The sequence below is a fragment of the Akebia trifoliata genome, chromosome 11 (assembly GCF_017979445.1).
Source record: "Akebia trifoliata isolate Shusen 1 chromosome 11, ASM1797944v1, whole genome shotgun sequence".
NCBI lineage: Eukaryota > Viridiplantae > Streptophyta > Magnoliopsida > Ranunculales > Lardizabalaceae > Akebia > Akebia trifoliata.
This window is the reverse complement of record NC_141385.1, coordinates 7,826,600-7,840,065: the sequence shown is the minus strand read 5'-3', so window position 1 is coordinate 7,840,065 and position 13,466 is coordinate 7,826,600. Positions and strand designations below refer to the sequence as shown.

General features: G+C 32.4%; 1 protein-coding gene across 1 annotated transcript; it reads right to left on the bottom strand.

The window, feature by feature from the left end:
* LOC147390689 (protein neprosin-like) lies at positions 1–10,463 on the bottom strand. The gene is made up of 7 exons (XM_086417264.1): positions 10,266–10,463; positions 3,910–3,996; positions 2,170–2,382; positions 1,783–1,941; positions 1,147–1,200; positions 895–1,041; positions 1–430 (listed from the first exon to the last, which is right to left on the bottom strand). Exons 1-7 carry the CDS (start codon positions 10,419–10,421, stop codon positions 44–46), a joined length of 1,203 nt encoding a protein of 400 aa, XP_086273390.1. The 5' UTR covers positions 10,422–10,463; the 3' UTR covers positions 1–43.
* Between the last annotated feature and the right edge of the window lie 3,003 nt (positions 10,464–13,466).

The window sequence follows — 13,466 nt, the reverse complement described above, 5'->3', positions numbered from 1 at the left end:
TTTTGTTTCTCTTGAGAAGCTTATTTTTATTAAAATTATTGTCTTACATTCCACAAACACCTCCAGGCCCACCAAACATCAATACATATCCCAAATCTTTTCCTCGAAACCCATAGTATTTTGAGTCATAGCAATTATGATTTTCTACTACAATTTCCAAATGACGTTCTTGAGGATTTATCAAGTAATTAGATGTATTAATGACCTTGATTTCTGCAAAGTAACAAGAATGTTTAAGATAGCCATCAGGAAAATGTCCACTCCCCATTGGTGGACTGACGCCGTTTGGCGGCCCCCTTGCCAACCCTCCCCAAGCGACAACGGAAGCACCACTAGCTAAATGTGGGAGTAATGGCTTCGGCCAGTAACCAACCAACTGTTCACCTACTTCATCTTCACCCATCAACCACCAGTGGCCAGTAACAACATCCTACCATCATAAAGCAGTGTGTATGTAAATCAATAAGATAAGCTCAATCGTTATTGACTGTTGATATTAAGAATAGTTAGTTATTATTAAGGATACATCCAATGGGAGATTAGAGAACACGAGATAGGTTAGTTTAATTTTGTGCAAATTAGAAAAATAAGACAAAAAATATATTTGATGAAGGAGCAAGGAAAAACTAAGACAAAAAATATATTTGATGATGTTAAATGTAATTTTCATTATATATCTAAATAAAATATAATTTTACATCGTTTATATTTAATTTCATACGCATTATCAGTTGAATCCCTATCGGATGAAAAGATGTTTGCGACAAACTGATCTGAAAAACTAATCCCGTAGAATAGATCGTATTTAGGTATGATCCAATACGATGATATTGATAGCCCTAATCTCTACATAGGTCAAAATAGTTATGAAAATATTACATAAATTTGATTTACCTGAAATATGGTCAAATGAATTTCATATTGAGTCCCACCATATTTGGACATGTTGCTTATTAGGCCTCCAACAACGTCATTTTTGCTAACTTGTACAAAGCCGACGCAAAGAAGGTTGAAACAACCAGTTTTATGAAAACCATCCCCCTATTTTGGTAACACAAAACAAATATAATAATAAACATTTGTTTCAAATGCAATAAATGATGAATCTGCTGTAAAAAAGATAAAGCGTAAACCCTTTAAACTCACAGTCCAATATGTAAATACTCGAGTTTTGTTGTCACCAAATAATGCTGGTGCAACCTGTTAAATTAGAACATGTTAGGCGATCCAAATGAGAAAATTATGATATAGTCCAACCCAATAGTTTCAAATTGGGAGTCGATGAATCAGGAAATTTAACCCCCCAGGGGTGTGCCTCGGTGGTAAGACCAACAACTAGAGTTTGCTCCTCTAGGTTGTGAGTTTGAAACTGAGGACCATTTCTTAATTGAGATGTAACATGTGTTGTGTGGGTTGGTGCATGTGGTCATATGGATTAGTCCTGTCGGGTATATCCACCTGGGTTGGGCTGGTACTATGGACTGCCTGATGGACCAGGTCATGGTCCTCTACCAACGGGGATACCATGTTTTAAATAAATAAATAAAAAAGAATCAGGAAATTTAATAAGAAAAAATTCACATGGTAAATTTTTCGAAGCCAACTCAGTGAGTTTGTAGGTCAACTCAGGTGAATGAACTTTTATGAGTTTTTATACAAAGTTTTAGAAGTTTGGTCCAACCAATCTTTTAAATTCAAGAAATTCATTGACTTGGCTATGCAATTCATGTTAATTTCCTGAAATTTTAATTAAGTTGTACTTGAAACTATTAGGTGAATTACCATCCATCCAGCTTGTATAGAACAGAGTTCATCAATTGGACCATTTTCAACCCACATTTGTGCTGTACTTCCTTGATTTGTTGCTACTGTTGGATTATATACATCAATGCGGCCTTTGATTCCCATATATGTATCATTTACCGATCTGAGAATCGCTCTCTGAGTGAAAATAATGTTTAATAATTAGCCCATATAATTACAAATAAAAAAAAGTCAAAAAATAGCTTCTATATGAAGTACAATAAGATCAAACGAGGATTAGTTACGAGGAAAACAAAATTTTCCCAGAAAACAACATATCATTATTCTAAGGATTGATATTTTTTCGTTGCAACTTATAAAACTATAAAAGAAAATAGCATATTCATTCGTAAAATGATGACTTACATGTTGACCTGGGAAAGAAGTTGAAAGTGGATGAATATTTGTAGCAACAGAATTTGAGAAGGATTTAGCTCTTATGAGATCTTCCTTCAGAGTTCTTCGAATTGTGACTGTTCCTTCTGGGCAATCTATAATATTTTGTGTAGACCTTGATTGTTTAGCTATTGGTGATGCTACTCTACCAATCAACCCATTTGGAAGAGAAGTAGGTCTCATCTGAATAGAAAACTCAGTCAAAAGAAACTTGTAAATATTTAATCAAACTTAGTAATTCCTTTAGCATTTCAATAGATTAAGTCATGTGCACCAAGTTGAAGATGATAGCCTCAACTCAATTTGGAGATAGGCCTATCTATGAATAGTTGATTATTCAATTATCATTGATTTATGGTCGATTATTTCAAAATCAAGTATTATTCAATATTTTCAGATAAATATCAAAATTTGGACAAAATTTTATATTTGAGTCCTTATTGGATACAAATTTGATACCGAAATATCAAACTCCAATAATATCATATATCCTATTATAATATGGTTATACAATATGTATATACTATATTTAGTATATTATATAATAAACATTTTGTGCATGATATATATATATATATGGGAAGTGTTCGGAGGCTCTTAAAGAGAGCCAAACATTGTGCCAAACATTTTTCAAAATAGGGGTTAGAAGTTTCGGAATGGGCTGGTTTTTTGTGAGGATGATCCCTATGGTGAATAGATCAACCTCATCAAAAATCAGTTCATTCCAAAACTTCTAACCCTAGTTTACAAGTCGAAGAATTGTGGACTGTTTGATTTTTATAAACCACTTTTAATGGTGTTATAAGTTTTGGAATGGGCTGATTTTTGGTGAGGATGATCTCCTCATCATAGAAATCGTCCTCAAAAAAATAAAAAATAAAAAATAAAAAATCAGCCCATTCTAAAACTTCTAACCCATAAATTGAAAAAATGTTTGGCATAATGTTTGACTTTCTTTAGGCCCTCCAAAATTGTGTTTTATTCTTTCATTATATATGCCCCCCAATACAATAAATAACCAAGCCATCTAAAGAAAGGTGATTTGTTATGCATACTAGGTGTTGCATGAAATAACTGTTAAGGAATAATGGTGAAAAAGAGGATTGGGATTACGACCACACTGTAGGTGAAAGAGGATTGTACTCTATGGTGCCTGAGCTCTAGTACCATTTGAACATCTGAATTTAATTTATTCTCGGTGATTAATTACATAACCCTAAAAGGGTTTATTTAGAAATAAAAAAATTCCTAACTAATCTGATAAACACATTCTAATAGGATCTTATCTAAATCCTTAACTAACTGGTCCTATCTAAATCTCTATCAATACGATTAGGTGTATTGCAATACACCTTATTATACTGTTTCAGATCACCACTCTAACAAAAATTAATCCTTCCGAAATCAAAATACTATATTTCCCTTTGCATCAAATCCCTGGGGTCCCCAAGGTTGGGTAATTGATGAAAAGTACATATTAGGACCTTAATTCAAGACATCCAACACAACCTAGCTAATTATAGACATATATCCAATTAGGTCGCCCAAATTAAGGTTTTTAAAATGGTAGAATGGCTTTGTTAAGTCAGAATTAAGCTCATAAAGATTTATTAAATTAACCTAACCCCTTTAGTTATGTTTACCTTTTATGATATATCTAACAATAAACTTACATTTCTCTTGAGTAAATAATATGGGGAAATAAGTTACCTGGATTTTGTGATTCTTGAGCAATGGATGGTCAAATGCAGGTTGTTTGTGGATGTCAATACAGTCGATTATGTCTCTTTCTTCAGTCTAGAAACATCAAAGAAACAATAAGCACCAAAATATCGAATAAATTTTAGGAAAATGATGAAGTAACATTGAAATTGACATTGTTTCAAACATTGCTGATGTGGATTCATCGAGATACCAATGAGAAGCATCTAAGGTTATGTGCACACCAATGTGTGAAATGATGTCAATTTCAATGTTACTCCAGCACGAATCTTTACTTCGTGGTATGAAGTATTTAAAAGAAAGAGTAATGTTTATTTTGTGTCCAATAATAAAATATTACATATGAACGCATAACTCCCTAATATATTTCCCGACTCAATTACTATGAGATAGATGACTCGATCTAGTTGATGAGTTGACTAAGGTGATTTCTTTTTCCACTGAGTTTTAGGATCAAGACACCTCAAGATCCAATCCCCTTGAGTCAACTAAGCTGTGTATCGAGCATTGTTAAAAATGGTATCAATGATTAGAGTGAAATTTTGCCAAATTGGTAGAACCATGCATCAATTTCATGATATAAATAGGGTGGCATTCAACAGACAACATTAGGGAGCCAATGTTGTCTTATATGGCTTAAAAGTTTCGGATTGAGCTGATGTTTTGTGAGGATGATCTCTATGGCAAGGAGATCATCGTCACAAAAAATCAGCCCAATCTAAAACTTCTAAGTCCATTAAAAGTGGTTTACAAATTTTCGGTAAAAAATAAGTGGTCCACAATTTCTAAATCATTTTTATGGGGTTAGAAGTTTCAGATTCAGCTGATTTTTTGTGAGGATGATCTCTATGATGAGGAGATCATCCTCACAAAAAATCAGCCTATTCCATAACTTCTAACCCCATCAAAAGTGATTTACAAAAATTGGACGATCCACGATTCTTCAACTTGTAAACTAGGGTTAGAAGTTTCAAAATGAGCTGATTTTTTGTGAGCATGATCTCTTCACCGTCGAGATCATCCTCACAAAAAATCAGCCTATTCCAAAATTTCTAACCTCATCAAAAGTGATTTACAAAAAATGTTTGGCACCAATCTTGGCAAACTTTAGGGCTGCCGAACCGCTCCCTATATATATATATATATATATATATATATATATTATATATATATATATATATTATATATATATATATATATATATATATATATATATATGTGTATTATCCTCGAGATAACCATAATTGGGATATGATGATCCCTATAATATCTCAATCATGGGTATTATTTTTAAATGGTTGGTATCTTGTGTTATGTCTTGAGTTATATATATGGGTCAAGATCCCTTGACTCTTCTAAAAATGACTCATGAAAAAACACATGATCCCAACCCTTTAAATGTAAAATCAAATGGTTAAGATTTATCCTCAGGATAAGTATCACCGATATTTGTGTTACCAAGATACTTATAAATCTTAACTATTGGATTTTGTATTTAAAAGATTGGGATAATGTGTTTTTTTCATGAGTCATTCTTAGAAGTCAATGGATCCCAATCCTCTCTCTCTCTCTCTGTCTATATATATATGAGTTATGTTAGAGTAACAATGAAATGTACACATCAGAATGTATATTTCAAAATTACTTCAGCATTATCATATATACATGGGGAATGCTAACGTCCAAGACCTCATGGGGACGTTAGTATTCTCCAACACATATGGTTATGTGTGCACCACCACATCAAAATGTAGTATTTTATTATATATATAAAAGTGAAAAAAATAAAGTTAGAGGAAGTGAAGAACAGATGAAATAAATTGGGTTTTAACAAACTATAATTTGATGAAATGGGTATTATTAAAAAAAAATTGAGATTAAATGAGTAAGAGATGAAAAACAATAAAGTGGATTAAATGGGCAAAAGAGAAAATATAGTAAAATTAAAGCAGAGGTCAAACTTTTTCAAGTTAAGAGGGTAAAAATGAAGAAAAAAAGAAGAGTTGGAGAAGTATTATGATAAAAATTGAGATTAAAGAAGTAAAAGATGAAAAATAATAACGTTGATTAAAGGGGTAGAAGAGAAAATATAATTAAATTAGAGGAGGTCAAAAATAAAAAAAAATAAAGTGGGTCTATGAAACTATTGCTTGATTGGTGGTTTAACTCACAAAACTATTATAAAAATTTTGAGATTAAAAGGATAAAATATAAAAAATAATAAAGTGTATTAAAAGGGTTAAAGATGAAATATAATAAAGTTTGGGGAAGTGAAAAATAAATAAAATAAAGTGGGTCCAAGAAACTATAGTTTGATGGAAGAAGTATTATTATAATAAATTGATATTAAAGAGGTAAGAGATGAAAAATAATAAAATGGATTAAAGGGATAAAAGATGAAAAATAATAAAGTTGATTAAATGGTTAGAAGAAAAAATATAGTAGAATTATAGGATGTGAAAATTATAGGAGATGAAGAATAAAAGAAATAATGTGGGTCCCATGACACTATAACTGGATAAAAGGTTTAACCCACAAAATTGTAGCTGATGGGAAGTTTGTCCTACTTGGATTTATCTCTTATAACACTGTAGTTGATTGGACGTTTATATCACACATTGTTGTTCTTACTAAGTTGTATTTTTTGAGAAATTTTCTAGGCAAACCTATATGTTGCAATTTTATTGCAAAAACTTTCTTACTTTATCAAATTTGTTACAGAATCAAGCCTTACTTCATGAATCAGGCTGACATGTTGGGGTCAGATGGATTATCTAATTGGAAATTGAACACCACTTCCTTCTAGATTTTATGAAAAAATTCAAATTCAAAGAAAACAAGTTTTTTAAAAAAATCCCTTTTAGTCTTAATCAAAGGTCTTTAAAATGAATGGTCACCAAACTCCTAAATTTAAAATTAAAATTCAATGGTGAAAACTAACTCTTTTTCAAAGTTCTTAAAATTTTGTCCTTAATAACCCCATAGCATCAGATCATGTATTTTGATGCTAAAAATTGATATGATTACAATCCACTCTAGGGTATGTTAAGTAACAAATTAACCCCATCAATTTGAATTTTATGATGTGGATTCACACTCTAAGTTTTGCTGGCTAACAGACTTGATAAAGTAAGATTTTGTGAGTAACCAACTTCATAAAGTAAGGTTCTCTTGGAGTTGTCAGAACTTCAAGGGAGTTTTTGTATTAAAAATGCATTAGTTAGGTATGCCCAATAAATCTCTCTTTATTATATAGATATAGGGAAAAGATTGCAGGACCAAGAGACCATGTATAGCATGGACTGAGGTCCACATTTTGGTCAAGTGGACCCCCATTGGTCCAAATGATAACTCAACCTCTTGTTTGTGGTGTAGATTGGGCTTTATTTATTTTTATATATATATATATATATAGGGTAGCGTTCAAGGGCAAACTTTTTAGCAAACTTTTTGGCAAAACATTTTTCAAAACATGGGTTAGAGGTTTTGGAATGGGCTGATTTTTGGTGAGGATGATCTCTACGGTGAGGAGATCATTTTCACAAAAAATCAGCTCATTCCAAAACTTCTAACCCCATCAAAAACAGTTTACAAAAAATGGACGGTCCACGATGTTTCAGCTTGTAAACATGGGTTAGAAGTTTTGGAATGGGCTGATTTTTGGTGATGATGATCTCCTCACCATAGAGATCATCCTCACCAAAAATCAACCCATTCCAAAACCTCTAACTCATGTTTTGAAAAATGTTTTGCCAAAAAGTTTGCCAAAAAGTTGGCCATTGAACGCCCCCCATATATATATATATATATATATATATATATATATATATATGGGAAATGTTCAGCACCCTAAGTTTTACCACACACTTTAACAAACGTTTTTTGTCTTACATGGGTTAGAAGTTTTGGAATGGGCTGATTTTTGGTAAGGATGATCTCTATGATTAGAAGATCATCCTCCCCAAAAATCAGCCCATTCCGAAATGTTTAGCCCCATGTTTACAGGTTGAAAAATCGTGGACCGTCCATTTTTTGTAAATCATTTTTGATAGGGTTAGAAGTTTTGGAATGAGCTGATTTTTGGTGAAGATGATCTCCTCACAATAGAGATCATCCTCACCAAAAATCAGCCCATTTCGAAACTTCTAACCCATGTAGGACAAAACGCGTTTGTTAAAGTGTGTGGTAAAGCTTAGGGTGCCGAACGGGACCCTATATATATATGGGTCTCGTTCGGCACCCTAAGCTTTGCCACACACTTTAACAAACGCGTTTTGTCCTACATGGGTTAGAAGTTTCGGAATGGGCTGATTTTTGGTGAGGATGATCTCTATGGTGAGGAGATCATCCTCACCAAAAATCAGCTCATTCCAAAACTTCTAACCCCATCAAAAATGGTTTACAAAAAATGGACGGTCCACGATTTTTCAACGTGTAAACATGGGGCTAAACATTTCAGAATGGGCTGATTTTTGGGGAGGATGATCTTCTAATCATAGAGATCATCCTCACCAAAAATCAGCCCGTTCCAAAAATTCTAACCCATGTAGGACAAAAAATGTTTGTTAAAGTGTGTGGTAAAACTTAGGGTGCTGAACATTTCCCTATATATATATATATATGGATTAGGATTCATGTACACACATATCTACTTATATATCTACAACGTGTTTTGTCCTATGTGGGCTAAAAATTTCTGATTGAGCTGATTTTTGGTGAGGATGATCTCTATGATGAGGAGATCATTCCCATCAAAAATCAGCTCAATCCAAAACTTTTAGCCACTAGGACAAAACACGTTGTAGATATATGAGTAGATATGTATATATATAATTATGTATCGGGACGGATCACAGGACATAAGTAAAAAAAATATGTAAAAACAATGGTTTTTCAAAATATGGGTCAAAAGTTTTGGATTGAGCTGAGTTTCTGTGAGGCTGATTTCAATGATGAGAAAATCATCCTCACAAAAAATCAGTCCAATTTGAAACTTCTAAATCCATCAAAAGTGGTTTACAAATTATTTGTAAAAAATCGATGGTCCACATTCTAAATCACTTTTGACGGGGATAGAAATTTCAGATTGAGCTGATTTTTTTATAGAATATATATATTATATATTATATTTGTGATCATAATATGTTTTAGTTACTTGTAGGAGTTGTGCTAGAGTGACCTCAAGCTAGAACCTCACACTGCACTTCTTGACGTGAAAGTGGATAAGAACCAGAGATGCTTTTTCACTAGTATCTTGATGAAAAGCATCTCTGATTCCTATTCATTTTCACGCCAAGAAGAGCAATGCGAGGTTCCAACCTGAGGTCACTTCAGCATTATTCTACTTTTATATTATGAATGCATCCATAATGTTTGGGCTGTACCTTCCCATCAATGCTTATTATTGTCACACCGGACTTGGACGTAATTGAATTTTTCACTTGGACCCTTGACCATTAACTGGCTTGGCTTGAAATTAGTAGGGCTTTCAATAGAATGGGTTTGGCCAGTCTAATTTGGGACTCATCCAATAAATATGGGATCTCAGTGTTAAGATCCCAATCCAATCCATTAACAATCAGATCGAATCTATATTGGGCAAACCCAATTTTATGTACAAAATCTAAATAAAATTTATAAATCTCAATAAAAATATAGTATAAAATATCTAATTTCTAACATATGTTACTTTCGAGAGTCGTGATAATAAGACACCCTCCTTTGACACATCCCCCCTTATGTCCCATCACAGAACATCATTTTCCTCGGGATACACAAGAAAATATTTGTGTATCCCGAGGCAAATGATTTATGGTTCTGTGATGGGAGAGTAGGGGAACATGTGTCAGAGGGGGCGTTAGAAAATCATTACACAACTTTCTAACATATTATTGGATCAGATCCTTATCGGGATTGGGACATGGTTGATCCAGCCAATGAGACATCAAATCGAAACCTTATCAGAATCTAAAACATCAATCCAGAGCTAAAGTTATCGGATTGGATTTTGGGTCTGATCCGATCCTTTGAAAGCCCTAAAATTAAAGTGATGACCGATTAGCAACGGGCCATTTCTGCCTGTCTCATTGAAAGCTCAGTTCCTATTGTGTCGACCTTCTGTCATCCTTCAAATGGGATACTGAAGAGTTAGAGCAACCTTTAGGGCTATGGCTCAATATTTATAGGCCCAAAGAAGAAAGCTCCAGCAAGTGAAAATATTGGAATAGCAACATATACAACAAGAAAATTTTGAAAGTATGGCAATTGGCAGGTAGATCATGTTGTTTAAGAAAACTTAAAAAATAAAATAACAACACTATAAAGGGATAAGCACACCATAATACCTGAAAAGTCTTGATGGGGGGCTTATTTAGACTCTTGAGTTGTCTCTCCAACTCAAGATCTTCTTTTGAGATGCTCCTTCCTCCTTCAACCCCATATAGGCTCAAACTAGAAAGCAATGCTACTAACAAGAAGATGATGAGATCCATCAAAGCCATGAACTTAAGCTCCTAGTCTTTTCTTTCTCATTGATGCATTGATGCATGCCTTTTATTTAGATATAGAGTTACCATAAATGCTACTGAGCTGTGTAGTAAATATGATTTTAATTGTCATTTTGTTTTTATTGAGAAATTTGTAACAATCATTTATGATAGATTCTCAGGCATTCATGAGTCCGACTTTGAAGTGGGCCGCCCGCTTCAAATTTTTTAGACATGTGACATTTTGAATTCATTTCACGGCCCCTATATTTCTGCCAAAATTTGACAGAAAATTTGTTCCAAATCTAGTATTTTCGTTTTGGTAAGGACTTAGTCCGAAAATTTGTTCGATCGATTTTGGATCAAAAGATAGGGACCCAAGAAATACTATTTTTCAAATATGTAAATGAACTATATTTATATTTTATATTTCATTTAGGTGTATAATGTAAACTATAATTTACAAATACTACTTTTATTTAATTGAATCGGGTATGTTGGATTAAGACCGATCCAAAAACATTATGTTTTTTGAGATTCGATCTGGAATAATACATTTCATATTGAATCCGGCTCTGATTTAAAAATGAAAATTTTGATCCATTTAAACTCCTTATTGGTTCTGTTGTGGTTTCCCAAAAACATCATGTTTCTCTTGTTCTCTTATTTCCCATTATTGAATGTTTTTTAATACCAAAGTCAATAACATTTGAGCTTATAATATATTGTTTCATGATGATAGGATCATGTTACTGGCCATTGGTGGTTGATAGATGATGTTAACAACATAAATATCGGTTATTGGCCGTAGCAATTACTCCCACATTTAGAAGGAGGGGCTTCCCGTGTTGCTTGGGGAGGGTTGGCAAGGGGCACTCGAACCTTAAACAACCTTAGTCCCGCAATGGGGAGCGGACATTTCCCTGATGGCAACTATAATGTTTCTAGTTTTTTTTATCAAATGAAGGTCGTTAATGCATCTAATTACTTGGTAAATCCTGACCGATTTTACTTGAACGTTTTTGTAGACAACCGTAACTACTACGATGCAAAAAAGATGGGGTCGAAAAGAATTAGGATATGTATTCATGTATGGTGGGCCTGGAGGTTATTGTGGGTACATATAAGTCAATAATTTTAAGAAAAATATGCTTCTCAAGGGAAGCAAAATAAAGTATTTTATTATGTAATTTTATATTTTATAAAGAAGTTGTGTGTTTTTTTTAATCTTTTATTCACTCCTAGGGTTTTTCTCTGGACTCATTCAGAATTATAATTTGAATATCAATTTAATTAACTTTATCATGGTTTGACTCACCTTAGTCTAGCTTTAATCAAACTTGATGTATCCTTTACTGGTTCTTGTCTTGATGATATTTCCTCTTGTATTTGCTTACAGAAATCTTGGATCAACCAATCATATTTACCCATGTGTATTGAATGACATTTTTAATTTACAAAAGTACCCTTGATAATTATAAAAATACCCTTAATGAGAAAAGATCAAACATAGGGTTATCTCAAATATTTACCAAAACATGGAATGGTCACACATCATGTAAAGGGGAGGATTCCTTGAAAACTTTGAAGCAGGTTGGTCGTTTCAGAGTTTTTTTCCATTCACATCCAAACACTTTAGAAATATTTTTGAAAAGTTATTTTTGTAAATAAATAATATTTTTAAATGATTTGAGATTATAGGGTAAAAATCAGCTAACAAATATGCATCTTCATACTGAGATATAGAATAATTGTGATTGTATTCTTATATAATTAATTATACAAGTAAAATAGGCATCTTCTCATTTCTGTTTCTTTATTTTACTCTTTTTGATTCTTATCTTCTTCTCACTTGGTATAGACTAATTGTAGATAAAATTTTCTTGAGTAAGTCGAAAGATATGTCAATGATGATCAAGGCATGATGATTACGTTTAATTTCATGAAACATATTTTACTAGAACAAAATGCTGTCCTAAATTAATTAATATTTTTTTTTGTCAGCTTTTGTCCTCCTTGGCAGTTCCAAAAGAATCAATCATGGGATTCCCACTGTTCCAAAAGATACTTCTGACACTTATTCCTACCAAATGAGTCTGAGCTTGCCCTTTTGGTCTTAAACTTGGAGAAATTTTGTCCACCACCTTTAACATTGTGCCCATATTCAAGTACAATTTGCTCAAACACTTCAACCTCAAAACATGTTCAAATTCACTTTGGGGTTCATGTGGTCTCTCACAAATGCAAAAGCCAATTGATCTCTTGGGTTGAAAGTTTCCAATTCATTGAACAAGAGAAAAAAGAAGAGATTCCTATATATATTATACATATCTCCAGATTCTGGTCCACGTTTATATGGTTGACGGGATGTCTTTTTCTACGACAGCGGAATCACCAAAAAAATAACACCGCTAGGATAATCATGAGAAGACCGTTTAAATATTTTAACATTATTTTTAAAAATAGTAGCGATCATTTTGATTGTGTAATTTCATTTCATAGTTATCATATGGAATTGTAGTGCGTAGCTATGACATACTAGCACATAGCTACGATATTATAACATGTTACTACAGTCATATAACAACTCATATTATAATATAATTTTTTGGCTTAAATAACAGTACTATTTGAATTTATTATTCTAATTCAAGGCATAATACAATCAAGCCAAAAAAAATAAAAATAAAAAATTAAAATCTCAATTCATGTCCATATGATTGTAATTTTATAAATGATTTTAAATAAAATATCAACGAAACTAAATAATGCTCATGATTGCAATTAAAAATTCAACTTAGAAATTTTAGTCCAACTTTATCTAATCTTGTAATAATGTTTATAATTGTAATTCTATAAATGAACTCAAAATACATCTTAATGAAATCAAATATCATTCAAAATTTTGAGAAATAAATGTGTAAAAGGTAATTTGACATATTTTAACATAATTTTTGTAAAAGAAATAATAGATACACTATGAAAGTATAGGGACTGTATACGTGTGTGTATATATATATACACAATGTATGTAGTAGTGTGTAACTACGATATTTAACG

What these genes read in the sequence shown, in the direction of transcription:
- LOC147390689 (XM_086417264.1), bottom strand. Translation starts at nt 10,421, where the DNA reads ATGGCTTTGATGGATCTCATCATCTTCTTGTTAGTAGCATTGCTTTCT. An exon ending in CTTCTTTCCCAGGTCAACAT is followed by an intron (nt 1,942 to 2,169) that starts GTAAGTCATCAT and finishes ATTTTCACTCAG; the next exon opens with AGAGCGATTCTCAGATCGGT. An exon ending in GAGTATTTACATATTGGACT is followed by an intron (nt 1,042 to 1,146) that starts GTGAGTTTAAAG and finishes TTACCAAAATAG; the next exon opens with GGGGATGGTTTTCATAAAAC.